Source organism: Dermacentor andersoni, chromosome 1, assembly GCF_023375885.2.
Source record: "Dermacentor andersoni chromosome 1, qqDerAnde1_hic_scaffold, whole genome shotgun sequence".
NCBI classification, from domain to species: Eukaryota; Metazoa; Arthropoda; class Arachnida; order Ixodida; family Ixodidae; genus Dermacentor; species Dermacentor andersoni.
The window spans coordinates 280,338,287-280,359,081 of NC_092814.1; the positions used below are offsets into that span (position 1 = coordinate 280,338,287).

General features: G+C 46.4%; 1 protein-coding gene across 1 annotated transcript in view; it reads right to left on the reverse strand.

Annotated features, from left to right (window-relative positions):
• Positions 1 to 361: 361 nt before the first annotated feature.
• LOC126548228 (protocadherin Fat 3-like) overlaps positions 362 to 20,795 on the reverse strand; it is a 341,248-nt gene continuing 320,814 nt past the window's right edge. The window contains exons 48-65 of the mRNA XM_050196372.3: positions 18,825 to 19,074; positions 17,495 to 17,776; positions 15,977 to 16,071; positions 15,717 to 15,857; positions 15,515 to 15,617; positions 14,497 to 14,754; positions 13,180 to 13,328; positions 12,521 to 12,692; positions 11,618 to 11,755; positions 9,578 to 9,759; positions 7,963 to 8,181; positions 7,001 to 7,089; positions 6,768 to 6,851; positions 6,411 to 6,479; positions 6,032 to 6,226; positions 4,805 to 4,978; positions 3,230 to 3,406; positions 362 to 2,394 (exon numbers count right to left, since the gene is read on the reverse strand). Coding sequence (XP_050052329.1) covers positions 2,307 to 2,394; positions 3,230 to 3,406; positions 4,805 to 4,978; positions 6,032 to 6,226; positions 6,411 to 6,479; positions 6,768 to 6,851; positions 7,001 to 7,089; positions 7,963 to 8,181; positions 9,578 to 9,759; positions 11,618 to 11,755; positions 12,521 to 12,692; positions 13,180 to 13,328; positions 14,497 to 14,754; positions 15,515 to 15,617; positions 15,717 to 15,857; positions 15,977 to 16,071; positions 17,495 to 17,776; positions 18,825 to 19,074 — 2,865 coding nt within the window. The 3' untranslated portion in view covers positions 362 to 2,306. The remainder of the gene's footprint in view (positions 2,395 to 3,229; positions 3,407 to 4,804; positions 4,979 to 6,031; positions 6,227 to 6,410; positions 6,480 to 6,767; positions 6,852 to 7,000; positions 7,090 to 7,962; positions 8,182 to 9,577; positions 9,760 to 11,617; positions 11,756 to 12,520; positions 12,693 to 13,179; positions 13,329 to 14,496; positions 14,755 to 15,514; positions 15,618 to 15,716; positions 15,858 to 15,976; positions 16,072 to 17,494; positions 17,777 to 18,824; positions 19,075 to 20,795) is intronic.

The window sequence follows — 20,795 nt, forward strand, 5'->3', positions numbered from 1 at the left end:
TAATGACGAATTTGAGAATGCATTCTTGTGTGGACTAGGCGTTGTCTGTGGAACATTTATGAACGCGTACTTAAATTCGCCATTATTTTAGTTAATAAATGTTCGTGCAAGCCGCCCCAGGTCTCTTGTGCTTCTCCCTCACCGTCGCGAGGCGAAAACTTTTTAACCACCCACCCGTGTTGTTTTCTTTGCTCTACAAGCCTCGGCTCCTCTCCTTGCACGCTCCTCTCCTATGCATACGGGAAGTCAATTTAGACTCCCTGATACGAGGCGTGCGATACTTTGCTCCATCCCTTCACAGGCATCGAGGTCACCCTGTAAATGAAGACCCTCTCTCGCATGACAACAAAGACACAAAGAGTGACTTATATGAGCTTTATTTCTTACAAAAATTAGGTTCGTTTGCGGCAGTATACAAATATTCGCTATATACAAGTCATACTACACTGCACATATTATGACGATGAAGAGTTGTTTTTTCGTTAGTGAACACAGAACAGCCGGAGTTTTCTCACTGTTTGGGGCAGCGTTTCCAATTACATTACGTTGCAATTGTTCTGTCAGTAAATTTGGCGCACTTCAAGTGCATGAAAAAATGACTTACACGCCGATACTTATAGGTCGTGGCGTTTCCGAGAGATGCACAGTCATTCTGGAGTATGTAAGGGTAATGATGCCTCGACGAGAAAAAAAAAAAAGAATGCCGCCAAGCGCGAAAATCGAGTAGCTTGAACCGTCCAGTGAGTTGCTTGAAACATTGACGAGTTTCACATGCACGTACACAGAATATCTAAGTGTTCTAAGATGACTGTACATCTATAGGTCCAGATTATAGTTTCGCTCATGATGGAAATGACTCATGCGACGACAACGACGACAGAAAAAAAAAATATATATATATATATATATATTACGAGGGAAACAACACGACGCTAGACGCGTGTGACTTCTAGTGTTCAAGCATTTAAGCATACTGCCGCCGCGAAAAATGGACGATAAAAAAAAAAGTACACCTGAGTTATTGCTCTCTCTCTCTTTTTCCGGCATTGTTATGGACACTGAGAGATGCAACTCTACAGGAGTGGAACAACGCGCGGCGTGAGTCTATCCCGACGACACCGTCTTTTCGATATAGACCTGTCTTCGGGCCCAGATGATGCACGGAAGAGCCTGCTCTGTTTGTTGCGGGTTAGAGGAGGTGGAGACGACGGAGTGTTGCTGCCCAAAACCGCCTAAAGCGACTTCGACGTAGGGTTGCGCGCCGCTATACGTTAGTTAGGTCGCGTTAGTGCCCGCCCCAATGGTCTCTGCCTACTACACATTGCTGTGCGTCGGGGGCACAACGTTATCGAGCTACCACGACGAGCGAGCAACACTTGGCCGTCACGCGACGATTCTACTTGCCCTATATGTTCGCGCGTGAAGGTCCCTCCACCTGCAGCAGTGCTCGTTCGTGCAAGCCGCCAACAGTTGGCGGCGGCGGCTCGCCAGGCACGCCGCTTCGAAGCAAGCCGCCGCTTTTGGCAATAGACTGTTTGTTCTACATGTGTATAACGCTACGGCATTCTTTTTTTTTCTGAGCATGCTCACAGGTTTGGTGTCGCACCAAGAAAAAGAAAAGATATATACACACACAGAAACACACGCACAGATGCAACACACACGCGCGTCCTCGGTTCCCCAGTGTTCATCCGCAAACGTATAGCGGAACGAGAACCGATGCAGCGTGGCGGCGGCGGCGGCGGCGACGGCGGCGGGCGTGACGGCAGCTTGGAGAAGGCACTTTCTTTCGTCGCGGAATGCATCCACTCGCAGCGCACTGCACACCCAGTCTGTTCAACAGAGTCCGGCGTCTTGGGCTTCGTCACAAAGTCCAATGACTAAATGTGCGTTGCACTGGAAAAACAGAATGCGTGTTGCTCATTCGAGGCGAAGGAGGGGGAACGTGAAGAAGAGAAAAAAAAAAAAGGGGGGGGGGGGGGTAAGGGTAAAACACAACGCGCACTTGCGTAGTCCAAGAAGGCCGTTCTTGGGTGGGTCACGCCTTGGCTTTGCTTAATAGCGGCAGCAAGTTGCCGGTTAGCGCTTATTAGTCAAATGAGGCTTGCTTGTTGTTACTGGTGGCTGGCCGTCCGACGTGGGAGGCCCGCTGGCAGCTGCTGCGCTTGCTCGTTCCCGATTTGCGCATTCGTCTTTTTTTTTCAGTTATTTTTCTTTTTTTTTGCCAGCGCTTGCGTTAGGGCGAGGAAGTAGGAGAAAAAGAAAAAAAATCTGACGCACTAGTTGGCGACGCTTATGCGGTCGGCTCATAACTCCGTCACAGGTTTGCTTCGTGACTGATGGGACCTTCTCGAAGACCAGCTCGTGAAGTTCGAACCAGTCATGTCAGATTTTCTGAAAGGGTGTTAACAGTTGGTTACTCTCCCATGCCGTTAAACCGGAAAACGAAAACAAGAAAAAAAATCACACATAACAAAGCAGGCAATAAGTACAAAAAAACAAACAAGCATGCGAAGTGTGTAAGGTGTGGTTAAAGCCCAGTGTCATGAAAAATTCGTGCCACGCTGTTGTTACTCTGACTTAAGCAAAACTGGTTAGCTTTGTCACTGCAGAACGGCTCGGTGTTTTTCTTTAGAAGTGAGAATGTAGTGAAAACTGGCGTGTTTCGCACAGCTGTGCAGAAGCAGGACTACGTCAAGCTCGGTTCTATAGAATATTTGCAGCTTTGTGAAACAACATCGTAAATAAACAATTAGGTCACGGGTGCACTTGATCTAGCTTAATTACGCTATAAAGCTGACGACTAATTTATTAATATTTCTTTTTTCTTTGGAGATATTGGAAAAAACGTTTTAACCCAATGTGCTACAATGGCACCGTCTTGGTTTGTTGCTGTGGTTGTGTGGAAAGAGGAAACGTAAAATTACCTTTTCTTTCAATGTATTTCAATAACGCAGGCAACCAATAGTGTAGTAACTTCCTGCGCTGTTAAAAATATGGCTACTGTCAAAGCTATTTTAATGTGTCATATTTACTGTAACGCGAAAGCAACTACAGTGATCCAGATGTCTCAGTATGGGCAAATGTAGCGGTGCCTACATGTCTCTTTTTGTTAGCGCATACTGCTTAAAGGAAAGCCTGTCAATTGCTGCCATTTTGGCTATCGCAACAGCCATGTTACGTGTGTTGTTGGCATCGAAGGCGTGGCGTGAACAGTGCAAACACTTACACAGTCTCCACATCCCTATTGTCGTACCAGCCGTTCTCATTCTTTCCGTATCTCTCAAAGCGTGGGCTACGCGGCGGGTTGAGAGATGATGCGCCGTCAGGGGCAGTTTGCCGTAGTTTCATCCTGTTGTGTTTATTTACAGAGTAGGTGTCTGTGATGCTGTCATTGTAATCCATGCTGCAGAGACGAGGGAAGAAAAAAAGGGAAAGGCCACAATTAAGGTGCGGGAAGCGACTGACGCGAACTCTCGCGACGACAGCAGCATTTGAAGTTTTTACAAAGCATTTACACCGACTAGCTGCTGCTGCGCTCCATGCAAGTACTTCGGGATAAGAAGTGTTGCGCTCTGTCGCCAGAGGATTGTGAGGATAAAGACGATGGCGGCAACACACCGCAATCTCTTTTGCAAGGCACCTTGGACACCACCATACCACGTGAGACTTATTAGTTGTGAGTGGGGTCTTTACATGACAAGTTAGTTTCAATGAGGACCAGGCCCACCGTGTGAACAGAGATTTAGATGGCGTGTGACAGCAAGATAATTGTTTCAATTCAAACTTACCGATTTGTTCACACTAGACTTACTTTGCATGTGATAACCATCTTTATTTTCACGACGAGCTGCACTTCTTTAAAATGAGCGTTCTTCAGAAGAAAAATTTTCAGGTGCACTACAGCAACAACGCTCTAGGCCACTTGGGTGCCAAATTTCTTTTGCAAATGCGTTTCTCGGGCTACCTTCCCGGACTACCTTCCCGCTATGTCCTGAGCGCTAGATTTTGAATTCACTGGGTCAGCGTTCCTGTCAGGGCTCTTTGACCTGACAAAACCGGTGGTACTGCTGAGTCTTCCATGTTTCTGCCAGCACATTATGCTAAGGTCCGTTGGTGCAGTCCCAGACATTTTGCGAAACCCACCAGACTGCGTTGAAAACCCGTGGAATTCTAGCATTTCTTAGGGCCACTCTTCAACATTTCGTTGCATTATCAGTGTGACGCTTCTAATATAGTACTATGGAAGCGGAATAAATAAACAAAGATGGCTTTTCTTTTTCGGTCTAAAGCCACAATCATGCAATGAGAGACTCCGTAGCTCAGTGCTCGGTATTAAGTTAGGCAACTGGTATTCTTTAATGTGCGTCCCAAACGATCGTTCTTGCGGTTCGCCCCCACCGGAATGCGGCCGCCGCAGCTTAGGCTCGATATCCACTATGTCATGCTCTGCAGCTGAAACTCATAGCCATTGAAGCGCTGCACCGGGTAAATGCCTTAAAAGATTTTGCTTGCGTTTCTTCTTAGTGTACTATGGAAAGGAACGTTCTTTTGTTCCGAGTCACTCAAGTGACTAGGCGTGCGGCAACTTCAACAGTGTTGCGCCTTGAGATAACCTTGCTCTACGTAGCCGCATTAGGTTGTGCCAGCGTTTTGCTTTCTTTCTTTTTCTTTCTTCTTTTCTTAGCTACTACCAACAGACTATATATAAACGCTTCAGGGGAGTTATAAATCTTAAAAAGGGTTATGTAGCTGAACAAAGGAGGTTGGCAGTAAGGACTTGTGAAACGTTGAGTATACTTACGGAACGTCATCGACGTTGTTGTACTGCAGATTAGAGGGTGGAACTCCGATGGGCGGAGGGCCAGCTGAGACCCTCCCGCCGCCGTACGGGTTGGCCACTGCTTTGCCCATCAGCGGGTTCTTGATGCTGTACAACCGCTGCTGCTCCCAAGTTTTCTGGCGTTTACGAAGCTTTCTGTAAAAACAAAAATTCCATGTGTAGCGCGTTTCTCCTAGTTGTTTCAGTGAACTGGTTACAAAGCGTCTATGATGCTACATCTCGTCTGTGCCTTTTCAGCTTCGCGAATGCATTCGTCTGTTTTCTTCTATACAACTTCTTGTCCCGTCACGGAGCACTTGCTCTGTCCTCCTACTGAGATGCTATTCTGAACTTTGCATCAGGATTATCTCTCTTCGCTACCTATAACAAGGCCCCATAGCAAGGCATTCGATACATGCTCCCGGTCGGAAAATGAAGAGCGAAAGACTAGTTTGCTGGAAGAAATGTTGCCATAAAAGAAAGCTGTTGTTTTGTGACTGTCTCACAAGTGCATGACGGACCATCGTTGAAAAAAATAAATAACAGTGTAGCTGAAACACTGGTATTGTGCCACAGATAACAGAAAAAAAAAACCTTGGACGTTACATCTCCGTCAAATAAGCAGTCGTTTTGTTCCTTATTGCGTGTCACTTTAGCAGATGTAATGTCGTGAGGTAACACATAATAAACTAAAACCACACAATAATATACGATAGATACTGTAAGACTGCGCACTCCAAACACTAGAGGTTATAACTTTTGCTGCTGGCAACGCGATCTTGTGACAGAGATGTCCCTAGTGCGTCGCAACTTTGGAACTTCCGTCACTGCAGAGACTGTAGGCTCAGCAGACACAGACTACGCTTAGTCTCTGCGCTTTCCCGTGCCAATGTTATTCAACCAAAACCTCACTATACGCTTTGATGAGAGCGCAAACATTCGCAGTTGGTTTCGGATGGATTAGGACGCGCGGTGTATTATTGCAGTGAAAGAGATACTGAAGCAAAACAGATTGGCGCATAAACTACAAGCCAAGGCGGGCGGCCTATATCTACATACCATGCTTGACGTCTAAACTGAAAATTGTAAGCCACCAGGCGTGGTAAAATAGTGAGGCACGCGCTGAGAAAAAGCGCGTATAGAAAAAGAGATTTTGCAACTGGAAGAGCAGCTGCTCGTGTGGGCTAGCAACTTAGCGGCGACACTCACTTCCTCTGGCAGGAAGAGCACAGCAGCACAATGCCCAGCACGGCGCCCAAGAAGATGACGCTGCTGAGGGCGATGATCGCGATCTCAGTGGTGCCCATCTGACTGATCTTCTCCTGCACAGACACGCCCTGAATGCGCCGGATTCGGAACGTCTCCAGGTAGCGCACGATCACTTGCGAGTTCTCGTTCAGCACGCTGAAAAAGAAATTGAAGCCATCGACTGATGAGCGAAGAACGAATGGTGTGCACGTCGAATACTAAGCGCCGAGTGCATTAAATGCACACTTCAGGCGCAGCTTTGCTGAGCGCTACTAAATGCACTATACGCTACGAAAGAAACGAACAATATAAAGCTCTAACACAAATGGTCTTTACGTACTTGAGGAGCGTGTCCGTGTCAACGATCTCATTGGTATCCTTGTTGATTGCGTACAGGAACAAATCAGACCTAAAATTGAAAAAAATAATGTCAGGACACACACGCGTGCTTCAGCTGCATTTAAGAAAGTTAATGAAATCCATGGCACACAGGAATCTTTTTAATTCTGCTCATTTCAATGAGAGTGTGTCTACAGGACCTGTAAATCATCTAGAAACATAGGTGCTCATTGTTTGGAGTGCATCTTCGTCGCTAGACGCCAACAGCAGTGCAAGTAATTACGGTCCGCAGCGCCGCTCTAAGTTACGTCCACGTAGAGTGACGGTTCCTAATCTCAAACATCTAACGACGACTCACGATTCTGGATGTTCCATTTCGTCCTCGTGATGAGGTTCTAGCTTCGCCATCTTCACTTGGAATCCCGTGATGTTACCGAGGTACCTGATACACAAAAAATCAACATTATGAGAGCATGTACACGTATTGTGTGTTCACTCAGCGCCGCGAACGTGACTTCTTCCTTAATTTATCGAAGCATACGTGCAAGAAAGAAAACACCGGAATCACATTCAGTGACGAGAAATCCTTACCCAAGTATTCTGTCAATGTGTTGCTCAACGTGCACCGGAGGAGTGTCAGTGACGAAAAGGACTAGTTTTGTTTCCGGCAGCACGTAAACCTGAAAGTGGGATTATATCATTAATGAAATGTCACGCTCTTGTGTGATCAAATTTGTGGAGAAAGCACACCAAGTTCTGATTTTCAGAACCGGAACAAATTTGCTGCATGCTATTCATGAAGATTGCAGAGAAAAGTGAGAACCTTGACCCGTATTGACACTTGACCCGTATTCACAATAGCTCCTAGGCTTGAATTCTTCGTAAGAGCAGCTTCCACCCAATCCTGAAGCTGGATATATCATAAGCGTAGGTTACCGGCCAATAGAAAATAACACTGATGAAAGAAAAGCTTTGTGAATACAGGCCTTTGATCCGTATTCACAAAGAAGTTCGTAGGCCAGAGCGGTTGGTAAAAACAGGGCCAGCCAATCGTGATAACGAACAGATTATTAGCGATGGTGATCGTCCAATGGAAAACGTCTCTTATAAGAACTAAAAGTGCTGTGAATATGTTCAGCGTCACATTTTACCGGAAGCTGCTTTTACGAACAGTTTTAGCGTGAGAAGGCTCTGTGAATACGGGTCCTCATCCTCAAAGCTGTTTTATGTTCCTGACGGTAAACAACGCGCTTGTTAGATATAGAACTTGCTGCACATTTAATAAAGGCACAATGTCAAAAGCGGTTCAATAGCGCTGATGTTCTTTTAAATTGCCTGGCTGGGAGACAAAGCACCAATGGAATATGACAGAATCATTAGACGGGAAGCTGCATCGTGAAGTTTGTTTCTGCAAGCTGGCTTTGATGTAAGGCACATGCAAGTGTCGCTGCACTATTTCATCATGTTAGACTACTATAGCACTAGAAAGGCATAAACAGTCCTTCATAGTCTTTCGTGAGAAAATCGCGCCGCGAGCGCTCATAGCAACTTACAAAGACATTGGCGACGGCGGCGTTGCCTCCTTCAGAACCCTCGCGGTCGACGGCCTTGACATCGAATCCGTACATTTTCCCGCCGTCCAGGGAGAAGGTAACCACAGAGCGCACCACGCCGGTCACTGGATCGATCTGGAACTTGGACGACGCATCCTCGGGCTTCTGGATAATTTCGTAGCGAATGGCGCCGTTGAAGCCTGTGTCGGCGTCGGTGGCCTGTCCAGGAGTCGGAAAGAAGAGTGCGTGATCAGGATAGACAAGAATAAATAAAAAAAAACGCGCTTGTTGAGGCCTTATTTAGAGAAAATAAAGACAGAGTAAAGACCGAGACTTTTGCGAGTTTTTGGTGCAATACATCAATAGCGTGCGCCCTGGTGGCGGTGTAATGCATAAGAAACGTTCCATACTGATCGTAGCAACGTGTTTATCGCACGAACGCATCCCTGCTGCTTCGAGAAGACTAGCTTTAATAAGTGGGATGCGTGCTCCTTGAGCACTTTGATGGCGTTTTTCAGTGGCCTAGAAGCGCGAGTTGCAGCAAGAACATAATTGCCGCATTTATATGTTCGATCAGTGGAAAGCTCCATTAGCGTAGAACCCCTGTTGTGGAAGCACGGTATCTATAGCAAGCACTATAAGCGTGGGGTTTAAGATGCGAGAAATGCTACTGATATGGATAAGCAGATATGCTCCTTGGAGAAACTACGTGGTGAAAACACAACGAAGGCGTTGTATTTGAAGGTGAAGCGTTGTAAAGGAAATACCTTACGAATAAAAAAGAACACTCGCCTAAGTATATAGGCAGCTGAACAAACAATATATTTGCGTTCATGGGCCCATGCGGATCTCCCGTTAAAAATAACTGCGCGAGGATTGTCTATATTCTGGCACTGACTTCGGAGTCCGACACCAGTCTTATAGGCGTCCTGCTCTTGTTCTTCCATAATGTTTGTCCATGGTGAAGAGTGGCGTTGCCAACCACGTAAATCCATATACTGCTTCTATGCAAGCGCTCCATTTCTTTCTTCCAAAAGTACACCGACTGGACGACCAGTATAGAGAAAGCGAAGTGCGTCTAAGCGTGAGGCAGGCTGGAGTGGCGCTTACGCCTTCCGTCACCTGGCCCTGTGGTCCAACACCTGAAAACTCGGTGAACTGTCCAAAGTGTGCTGCTCCAGCTTCTACTACAGGTGACATTCACCGCTTGTCGTGGCTTTGACAACGAACGAGGGCTACTCGAGAAGTGATACTAAACCCCGTATTCAATGACGCACCTTAACTTCAAGCCTATACGCTTGACTTGATCTAAACGACGCCTGTCGTGAGCGCGCCGAAGGAAACGCAATAAGTGTCTTGGGCACGTTCACGCTAGGCGTCATTTATATCAAGTCAAGCGTGGACTTCTAGTAAGGGTGCATTTCTGAATACGTGGGTAAGAGCTGCCAAGGTACGAGGGGACAGAAATTTATAGGCGTTGGCTCATGAGCGATAAATTCGTTAAGCCACTACAGCAATTTCTGCATGAGGAGGCCCTCCGCGTATTTATTTAAATAAACATATATGCTGCAGAGCTAGATGCAATGCACGAAGAAAAAAAAGAAATGGGACTCACGTGCAGCTTAGTGACTTGATAGCCGAAGGAGGCCTCGAGAGGCACGGCGGCCACAATGGGCTTGCCCTGGTGGTCGAAGACCGGCGAGTTGTCGTTTTCGTCACCCACGTTGACCACGACGAGGGCCTCGTCGAAAGCGACGTGCGCCGACTCCTCCTCGGGCTTCCTGCCTTTCTTGGCCGCTGCAATCGCGAGGCCACAAGAGAACACGGGTTGACCGACACACGAACCACATTGTAAAAACAAGAGCTGGAATAATAAGTAAAATGCAGTGACATTCCACTATCGTGCGTCTGTCTTGCACGAATGGCAGCTCTTCAGCTCGGTGTTGTGCCAGGTAAGTCATGTCGGTTCTTCGACTTTGTTGACAGGGAACAAAATGACCGCGCGAACTTCTGACATTCTGACTCTTTCGCGGCAAATTCTCACGTGTGTTATTCACATTAAAACAATTCCTCGTTTATCTCTTTCTTTATTTCATTTCGGCGAGAGCCTCTTAGGAGCTCTTCCCTTACTCGAAACGGGGTTGCCGCGTGCAATCACTATCGCCAAACGCTGCAAGAAATAAGTACCAGACTCCCGAGACCCCTGGATACTCTCCTAATTGGGACCTACACGCCAGCTGCGTCCGCCCGACGTTCCGTTCTTATGTTCTGCGTATACGGACTGTATAAAACGTGCCGCTCGCGCATGCGCGACGTACGCGGAACTCTCTAATTCCAGACAAGTATTGCGCCAGACACGGATTTGCTGGCGCGGACAGCCAACACGTACTTGTGGGGAATGCAGTCTTCTGTATTTTTTTTAAATCAACGAACAACTCAATACTTTTGAGACAACCAATCGTTAGATTTTATTCTGTTCCTTCAAATGCGAGAAGTTTCAAATACAAATGAGTTTATCAGTTGCCGGGCCAAGACAATTTCCAGTTTCCCGCGTATTGATCGAGACAAGGGCGCCTGACGTAAAGCTGATTCTCATGTGTACCTTTCGCTAGCACGCAAGTCGATAACTATACGAATTCAAAGCTACATTCTGCAAAGAATAAACACTGCTGCTTCGCAGCAAAGCAGTTGCTTGTACATGTGAAGAACAACGCTAAGCAGAAATGGCCAGGTGAAATCTCGATATTACGCGTGTTTGTTCTCCAACCAACCTTGTTCAATACTCGTTTGCTTGACTGTATAGTGGGCCTAAATGCATCTACACTGTTAAAATTGAGAACAGGAATAAAAAATTGTGCTGTTTGAGCGCGCCCTAAATACGCATTCCAGCCACCTGCGACTGCCCTCAACGGCGGGCGTTTACGGCGTGTGTACTACGATCGCGGCACCGCCCGATGTGTCACCACTTTAAATGGGGAGACGCTGTACTAGCGGGACGCATTAAAGACAACCAAACAGCTGCACGCCAATTTCAAGTGCTCACCCTCAAATCAGTAGAAACGCGAGTTATGCATTTTTACCGACAATGCGTGTCCGCCAAACTATGCAAGTCTCAATTGGCCATTTCCTCTGCTCCCCGTAAGGTGAAATACATATTTACCGCAAATAAGACATTTGCCTTACTTACAGCAATTATGTTTTTCAGTAAACACCAACTACGCCAAGAAGCAGTTCTCTCGATCTACGTATATAAAGGTGCAGACCGTGGCGGAAGAAGTGCAACGGCAAGCTAAACGTGTCGGTGCAGATAAATAATGTTGTACTCGCTAAGAGGCTTCAGCGTGACAAAAGAGCACAAAAAATCACATAAAGCACGTCGCCTGGAACTCGTGGACCCGGCGACTTTGACACCCCTCTGACGAAGGGCGCTTCATCAACTATCACCGTGACTGTGCTACGAGTTCCGCGAAGCACAGTAACTTAAGTATGATATGTCCTATTTGACTAATTTCGTTTACAAATTTGATACTTGGGATTATCTTTCAAGCAGACCCCACAAGATGAAAGCTTATAACAACAGCTTCAATCGCAGAACTTCCAAGCTTGCAGTTTCTCGGAAGACGCTTGCCACAGTGAATGGTAAAACGACACTTACCCGCACTCTCTCGCACCGCTCGGCCCACTCGTTTCTTGTTCATGGCACGCACTTTGACCACGTATTTGGGAATGGCTTCTCTGTCCAGGCTAGAGGTCACCGACAGTCGGCCTGTGTCGGGCTCGATAGCGAAGAGTCCTGCGGCGATAGGGATGACCGCGTATTGACCGTGCATTCTAAATGATGTAGTGCCTGCTACCAGAGTAATTGCGTACGCATGGACCTCATAGTTTCGCAATGTTTCAAGTATAGCACCTGCCACGTACGTGCTCATCGCTTCTGGGTGGGCAGTGTATGCGTTAAAGGTCCCCATTAATGTTACTGTTATCCCACAAATGTTTAAAGCAAGAAAGGGGCATGGCGTCCCTGCCGGGGGCCAGAATCTTCTCACATACACGGTCATGCGAGCTGAATGGCGGTGCTCCCTGCGCGAAAGTCGAACTAGCTACTCGTTTATTGCATGCTCACGACCCCCCCCCCCCCCCCCCCTCCCTAATCAAGCCAAAAACCAAGTAAACAAGAAAGTTCAATGGGCAAAACGGAAGACAACAGCATTTAACTCTGCTACTAGGCTGTTGCGAAAATTACTTCTAGATTTGAAGAACACTCAAAACAACACTCGTTAGCCGGATTAATATGTTGCTGATAATCAATTAATTGCTTCAGATGTTAATTCAAGTGGCGTAATTACGCAGAATATCATTCATCTTATTATTTATATGAGGTTTTGCGCGCGCCCAGAAAGTCGTCCGTATGCTCGAGAACGTTTCCTAGATGCGGCAGCCAATTAATCATGGTGCAAAGCAAGTTGATAGCTTGGGAGTACAGTCGCTAACACTAAGAGGTCGCGAGCACAAAGCTTCGTGAATTCAGGCGCCTTAGTGTATTACGACAGACGCTTACCGTTGTAATTGTTGCCAACTATCGCATACTGAACGGGCCTGTGAGCGATTTCTTCTGTTGCGTTCAGGTCAAGAATAACCTGTGGCGCCAGCTGATTTTCGAACACAAGCACCTCATACATTCGAAGTGGGAACAAACGCACTCCTTGTCCGCTACCGATGATGATGTTGACCTGGAAGACGAAGGAAATGAGTATACAAATTATGACATTGCAACATTGCAAGGAACAACGAGAAAGCAATACAAGGTTCGTTAGCATGATCATAGAAAGGTTGAAAGTAAAGTTGCAGAGCTGTAGTTTCAAAGCACCTATCGATGTCGATTCATATGTGTTCTTCCAACTTTCGCTACAAGCAGGCAAGAAGCCCTTTTACAAACACTGCGCAACTAAGCTCGTCCTAGAACAATGAGACAGAAGTACAAGATTCGTTACCATGATCATATGTAATCAGGCTTCATTTAGTGCAACAGTGAGATACGAGACACTTAGACGAGGGCGCGAGTACGCGTTTTGCGTTTCCCAACACTAGACAAAGGCGCTTCCGAACGTGAGAAATGGCAAGCTTAATCCACATCCAAACTGCCTAATCGCCCAATTACTGCAAGCTTAGCTCGACGCACTGCGTGCCAGCTGCTTCCGGAGGTATACGTGCACTCACCTCGGCGTGGTCAGATTTTGGCGGGTCTCCGTCGTCGGTGGCCGACACGACGAGTCGGTAGTGGCTCTGGTGGATGCTGTCCAGTGCCTTGGCCAGTCGAATTTCACCCGTGCTAGGCTCCACCGAGAACGTGTCTACCTCGTTGGGATCTTAAATATAGTCAAAAGCAGACGCAACACAGCTCAGACAAGGTGACAGACACTACGCTGAGCGCATTCAACACTGGCAGCGTGCGCTTTCGAGCGAAATATCCATAGAGTTCCCGAAAAAGGAATCCTCTCGATTGTGAAAAAGTAGTTACTTGAAGATGTTCTTTTTTTAATGCACACGAATTACATTCTTGAGACGCGCAAGTGCACGTATTCAGCGAAACTTCGAGGCACACAGTGTCCATTCAAAAATCATATAGTAGCTGCGTTGTGATGTTTCTCGTACTTCTTAATGACTTGGCCGGGTTCGGGCACGGCCACCCCCCACTTCCTCCTACATGCGGGGACGCCGCACACTTTGCTTGCGCGTTTTCCCTTTAACTCATTGCAAATTAATTATACCTAGATTGCATAGAACTTAGCTTATCAGCAAGAAGACGAAGGGGAAGAAAAAGAAAAGGAGCTTGAAGCCAGTATATTTTATTCATGGTGTTTTTTTTTCATTATTAGCCGCAAGTCATACAAAACCAACCCACTTAATTCAACCAAACTCAAATGCCAAATGATGCGTCTGAATTGTGACCTATAAAAGAAGTGAAGGAGGGGACGAGGTGACTCGTCTAGCCTTTAGGACACCCACGTAATAACAACTCAAGCAGGAACGCCGACAATAATATTTGAAGTGCTAGAGCGCACCCACCGCTACCGTCTGCACTCGAGCTATGAATCTGGTGCCCGATTTAAGAAACATCCATTGTGTAAAAGTAGTCTGTGATTGGCATGTCTTATATCATAGAGCACGAGGCGAAAACGAGATGAGAGCCAAGGCGCTGGAGAATTACTAACCGCTTTTACTCAAGAGAAGGAGGGAAGCGGTGATATCGAGCTGAGCGGCACCGCAATCTGCTAATGTCGCAGCGACTCTGCTATGACACTGAAAAGTGTTGCGTCGCATCTCACAATGTGGACACCACTAGAAACACGCACGTCACTGGCTCCATACCCAAGTGGCTCCCAAATGCCATAGTTATTCGTAACTGCGTAGCTATCCGTGTTCTCGTACAGCTGCACAATGCGATCACTACGAGTTATACGGCTTTCCCTGAAAGAAAATTAAGATAGCAAAAACGAGCTAATAATTATGACTTCCCATCAGCGGTGAACTTACTGTCCAGCGTGTAGAGGAAGTTGCCGGGTCCAGCGTCCAGGGTGTAGACAACGTCGCCGACACGTGTGTTTTCGGCCACCTCGAGAGTGTAGACAGATTTGGGGAACTCTGGCACTACATCGTTGCGATCGGTCACAGTGACCCAGAGCTTGGCCGTGGCGCTCATGCTGGGCTTGCCCTGGTCGTACGCCACTACGGTCATGTTATAGAACTCCTGCTTCTCGAAGTCCAGCTTGCTCAAAGTCCACACGGTGCCGTCTGTTAAGAGGAAAAAATAGTAAAGAGAATGCACAAACCGAGAGCGTTAACAAGAGTCTCTTGAGCGCTTGCTTCATTTTGCCCAATGCGTATTCGTTGCCTTTCTGCCATGACGGCGAGTTAGCTTGTTTTAATCCAGGGAGCAGCATTAGTCATTTTTACTTTGTATTACTATTCTGAGACGTGTCTGGAGTAAAGGCATAAGTATTCGTTCAAGAGTGTCCTTTCACAGTTTTATGAATAATCTGGAGCTGTCGCTGGGGCTTTCGTAACCGTAAGGGTTTTATTGCGCTATCCCACTTGTACACATGCGAAGGAAAATACGACAAAGAAAGAGGTTCTGTTGAAGAAGAAACGCCATTGTGAAGGCCCCACATTAAATTCTGCAGCATCTTTCGTTCCGTTTATCTGACGCTCACAAACGCCTGTAATTATCTCCTCTGGCACACCTTCTCTATCCTAGCGTTTCTTCCAAGTGTGTAATTCCAGTTCTCCCTTATTAGCAAATTATAATATTAACTACATGACACGACCGAAATAGCTGCTCACCGATTGTACAGAATGTTAAAACGTCTTAATAGATTTCACAGTGTTGCACCGTGCGTCGTAATGCAAGTTGATTAGAAACATATGAGCAGTAATTCTCCGGGCTAGTTTTAATTACAATCTATTCTTACTTGTCTATTTGTCTCTACGCATGCTTAGGTAATGCGCCCTTTATGGGTTTTCAAGTCATGAAACAAAACGTAAAAATACAGACCTTTGCTGTCAATGTAGAATTTGTTATCATGTCCACCTCCAAGCTTGTAGAAGACGAGACCATTTTCACCAGTGTCAGGATCGAATGCGCGGATCTGCGTCACCTAAAATGCGAAAAGAACCAATTCATACATGATTTACGAAGACTAAACACGATGCCTTGACGTCTGCATTTCAACGAACAATAACCAAGTTAATCGTGCCTTTTGACCAGGGTCGAGGTTCTCCGGAATTTGAGCCAAGTACGGATCAGTGAAGAACCTTGGTTTCTCGTCGTTGGCGTCTTCAACGGTGACAGTAATGTTCACTGTCGAGTTTTGAGGAGGGTCTCCGTTGTCCAAAGCCTGAATCCAGGAAGGGCAAAAAAAAATGTATTTGACTCTTGCTGGCTTTACCTTAATGACAGTAAAACGCGGAAACAGACAAACAAACAGAAAAAAGCAGATAAGTCAATTTTACTCACAAGAACATGGAAGTAATACTTGAACTTGGTTTCTCTGTCTAGTATACCAGTGGCAAACAGTTCTCCTGTATGCACATCTACATGGAAAGGAAGGTCTGCGAAGTGAGAGAGAGAGAGAGCGAAAAACGAGGAAACACGCTTGTTAGGAGTTGTGTACACTTACTGAATGAGATGTTCATGGCGTTGGGATTGCGCGATATACTGCAATTACAATTTTTTTTGCAAAATTTCCGCGTGCTTCCACTTTTGTTAGGTGCATCACGTACACCGGTCGACGTCTGTGGTGGTTCAGATGGGTCCATGATTAAATTTTGTTTGTATCTCTCTATTTTGCCTCTTGTTGTGATCACTATTCACTAATTTCGTAGCCTATTCGTATCGCATTTCACGCGCAATTACATCGACCTTGCCTTATTTAGCGTCGACACTTGGTTGACCCGTTCTTTTATTTAAGGTTTGGCGAGGTGGGGCCGATTCTTGAGATAGTGCAGTCTATGGTATAATGTGGTTAATATTAAACTATTTTGGCGCCAATTACGCTCATACCGTTAATTTTACCTACTCTGAGACTAATTAGGGAGTTTTAGATTTTGCCTACCCATAGTTAGCGGACGAAAACCGCCGGGCGTACAGAAGAACGCTGAAGGGTACACAAAAGAACGCAAGCAGGGTGTGGCGTGGTGCGCAAAGGTTTCTTTGGGTACCCAAAACTGTTTGCATACACAAAATCTAAAACTCCCTATTCTTGCTTTTCGGGGCGCCATCGAAGTCGCCTTCCAGACACCATTACTTCGTGCGAGCACTGCTTAGTTCATGCAAACTCTTTCGTTTCCCAATAGCATGTGGTACGACAGCTTTCCCTCAACATAACCCTACCTACGATGCTGCACCCTTTACAGGGATATAGTAGAATTCGGTTCATTTTCGACTATATTGGCGCTAATCACACCGGTACCGTTAATTTTACCTACTCTGCGACTAATTCTCGCCTCTTGTCTACCGTTAATTTTACCTACTCTGCGACTAATTCTCACCTCTTGTCTCGTTGAGACAAACATTTTGACACCTTTTTCAGGTTCGTACTACACTCCAATGTAACGAAATTACCCCTTTTGTTAAGAGAATACAAACTAGATAGCCAGAAACCCATGTGAAGTCACGTATGAATATTTTCTCTTCAACGAATACAAGTGCACAAACGAACTGTTTGGATACAGGGAAGAATATCCGACATCTAATAAGCTGAAATTTAATTTATGCAGCAGAACTCGCCACCAGTACTAGGTCGGCACGTGACAAGCGTCGCAACGTTGCTGGCGTAAATTTTGTCTTTGTCAGGCGGATGGTGATGACCGCCTCGCGTCTTGAAACGTGGGCTGTGCGGTGCTCTAGTTTTGTTGTTCACTTTGCATGGTAAGCCTGTATCAAATAAATTGCATTCATGGCGACCAGTCGCCTTATGCTATACCAAATGATACGCTGATAACGTTACAACGAAAATGTGGAGATGACACGTACTCTGATCTTTCCTTGCAACGATGGCGTAGTCGACGGCGCCGTTCTTCCCGCGGTCCTCGTCGACTGCCCGGAGCACACCAAGCCTTGCGCGCTGTTCCTTATAGTTGCCTTCTGAGATGCTGAAGCTGTATTCGGGTTTCACGAATGTAGGCTTGTGGTCGTTGACGTCCAGCACAGTGATGTTCACCACTATCAGGTTGGCCAGGCCACGGCCGTCTGATGCGGATACATTCAGCAGATAAACCGTCTCGGGCTTCAGCGCACCCACCACGAAGATCTCGCCTGCGAGTGAGCGCACGTTAGTTCTTTCTTTCTTTCTCTCTTTCTTTCTTTCTTTCTTTCTTTCTTTCTTTCTTTCTTTCTTTCCTTCTTTCTTTCTTTCTTTCTAACATGAGCTCTCTTGACTGACTGGTACTTCACATAGAGGGCTGTACTGAGGCGTTTCAGCGAGCGTCTGTAATAACAATCAGGCGAAAGTATGTTTTAGGTCTGACGGAAGTAGAATTTTGACACCATTCCTTTCTAGATAGGTAACTCTCCGCCGACTAACATTGGTAGGTACCGGTACAATGACCGCCTTTGTCCACCTTCTAGGTACTTCGGGAATAAGTTCACCTGAACTGAAAGAACGAGAATTTGAACCTCTCATCAGAACGTATTCGAGGATATAGACTAATTTATGAAAGAGCTCCGATGAAATGGCAGGTACTGAAATCAAAGTGCGCTGAAAACGCGTGTTGACGAGAACACTTAAACCCTGCACAATACGGGTATTCTTGTTTCAATACCACGTGCGTGTGATTAGCGAATATTCGGGCTCCCAAACTTGTGCACATGAATGGAGGCTGGGCTAACCGACATCAGACAGCACCGGTCCTATATATATATATATATATATATATATATATATATATATATTTATATATATATATATATATCCTCGTCTGTCGTTAGGTTTGGCTCTGAACTTCTTTTCGTGTGTCAATTCTTGGCCCAGCCTTCCATTTTTGTAAACGTTTCGTTTGCGGAAGGCAAAAGAAGAAAGGAAGAGTAATACCAGCCAGGGAATGTCAACGGCCATTTTTGAGAATGCAACATTACGATCATTACTCTGCACTTCCTTTACGACGTCGAACAAGTTTACTCCTAGACACCCTTTCTTTTCTTTTTTTTTTCTTTCTAAATCGCACACTTCTCTTATAAGCCGAGCGCTAATTAATGCGCGATGTGTGCGACAGGCAGCTCTGGCCTGCAGGTCACACTCAACGGCACAGTGAACTCGGACAAGGTGCAATGTTTTAAAGCCCCAATGTCGGTCTCAAAGACTCACCGGTCTGACGATCGATCCGCACATTGCCCCGGGCGCCAGACACGATGGAGTACTCGACCTTGGAGTTGGGCCCCTTCTCATCAGCGTCGATTGCCGACACCTGAGCGACGCGGGCACCCGGCCGCGCCGTCTCTGGAAGCAGTACACGCAGAGGACCATGCTGAAACGTGGGCGCGTTGTCGTTCTCGTCTTCCACCTTGATGGTCAGGTACGTGGTCGAGGAAAGATTGCCCAAGTCTCGGGCGGTCACCTGCGCGATGTCACCGTCGCGAGATTAGCAGACGCTACACGTACCGAAACAGTCAAAAAGGAAAGCAAGGAACGTCGACAGGGTAATTATGCACTGAAAGACACACCTATATGGAGGCGCTTACGATGTGCATGTGAAAAAAAGGAAAATAAAAAGCTTGAGTAAGCTCTTTTTCTGTCTGCGTCAGTGTTCGGCACGAGAAAGAGGCTGGGGAAACTTAGATGGTCCTTTATTAGCGCATAAAGGTCTGCCTATAAGTGTATTTGTACGCATATAACACGGCCAAGAATATGACTAAGGGTAAGAGGGAGGGCGGGGGAATAAAAATTATGCAGATCCCGCGCACTGTGGGAATCGGTGTAAACGAAGCTTTCTGTGCTGTTTGCTTTGATTGACGATAATTAGCGGTGATGTTGACGGCAAATGTTTCATTTCTTCAACATTTTGTCCAACACGGGAGTGGTGAGATGATGGTAGACGTTACCTTGCGTGCACCACTGCTCTTTTCCTTTTTTTTTTTTTTGCGTAGTGCACAAAACACAGAGGCAGAGGTGTTTGCTTGAGGCGTTGTAGTGCGCCATATTTTATAACCTTTGAGAGGGTTGAGTGTTGTCATTTCCTCACATGGCACATCGTGTTGTGACAGAAGTATTAAACTGGAATTTGATTACGGGGCTGTACGTGCCAAACTACACTCGGATTATGAGGCAAGCCGTAGTGGCGGACTCCGGGTTCATTTTGATACCATGATGTTCTTTAACATGTTCCAAAATCTAAGTGCACGTGCGTTTTCTATTTCGCCCCCGTCGAAATGCGGCTGCCGCGATTGGGATCAAATCCGCGACCTCTAGCAATACCATAGCCGTAAAGCTAACGCGGCAGGCACAGATGTGTTGATTTGACGGTCGACCGCTTCCGTAGTGTCTCCTGGAACCTGCGGTGCGCTCTAATTAATGCGGCTCTGCTTCTGCACGCCCTGCGTAAGTTTCCCGCTTGACATATTTGTATGGCGATTATTTTTCAGAAATAGCAGCGAGGTATTGCCCCGTACCTTGAAATTAAGTTTATCCTGTTTCCCCGCAGCCGCTGTCGTATATTAGTGGGCTTTCCTTGCCTTCTCACGTCACCTCCCCCCTCTCTTATATGGCAACTGCCTCTTCTCCCCTCTCCTTCTTCTCCTCTTCTTCTCCTCTCTACAGTTCTATCTGCGTCGCCTTTGGCCTCGCACGTTAGTACAAAGGGAAGCGCTGCAGTTTCTGTAATGCTTCTGAGGGGAGTCACGAATAATTACAGCTGTCAAGCGCCGTTGGCCAAAATTAGATAAGCTATCGCTGCAGGCGTGAGCACAAATGAATCAACGCGGCCTTACTACTCACGGCTTTACTGCACGTATAAAGCAAATTTGAAACTGTACACGGCTGTCATGTGAAAAGCGGGAAGTAGACTTTCGATCAATACCACATACAACTTCCAAGTGTGGTGGGCTATTTCACTGGCGCTTTCACTTTCGCAACCTGTAGCCACGACTCGAAGCTCAAGAAGAGTTGAAAAGCGCTGCACGAGCTTTTCATCAATTGGGCACGTCTTGTTTGGATGGCTCGCGAGAATGTCTCCAAACAGACACGATAATGTCACCCTCTCTTCACGCTATGTCTCTGTTGCTTTCCAATTGAAGCGTCAGAACCTGCAATAATATAAGTGCCATGCTGTGGCGATCCCAA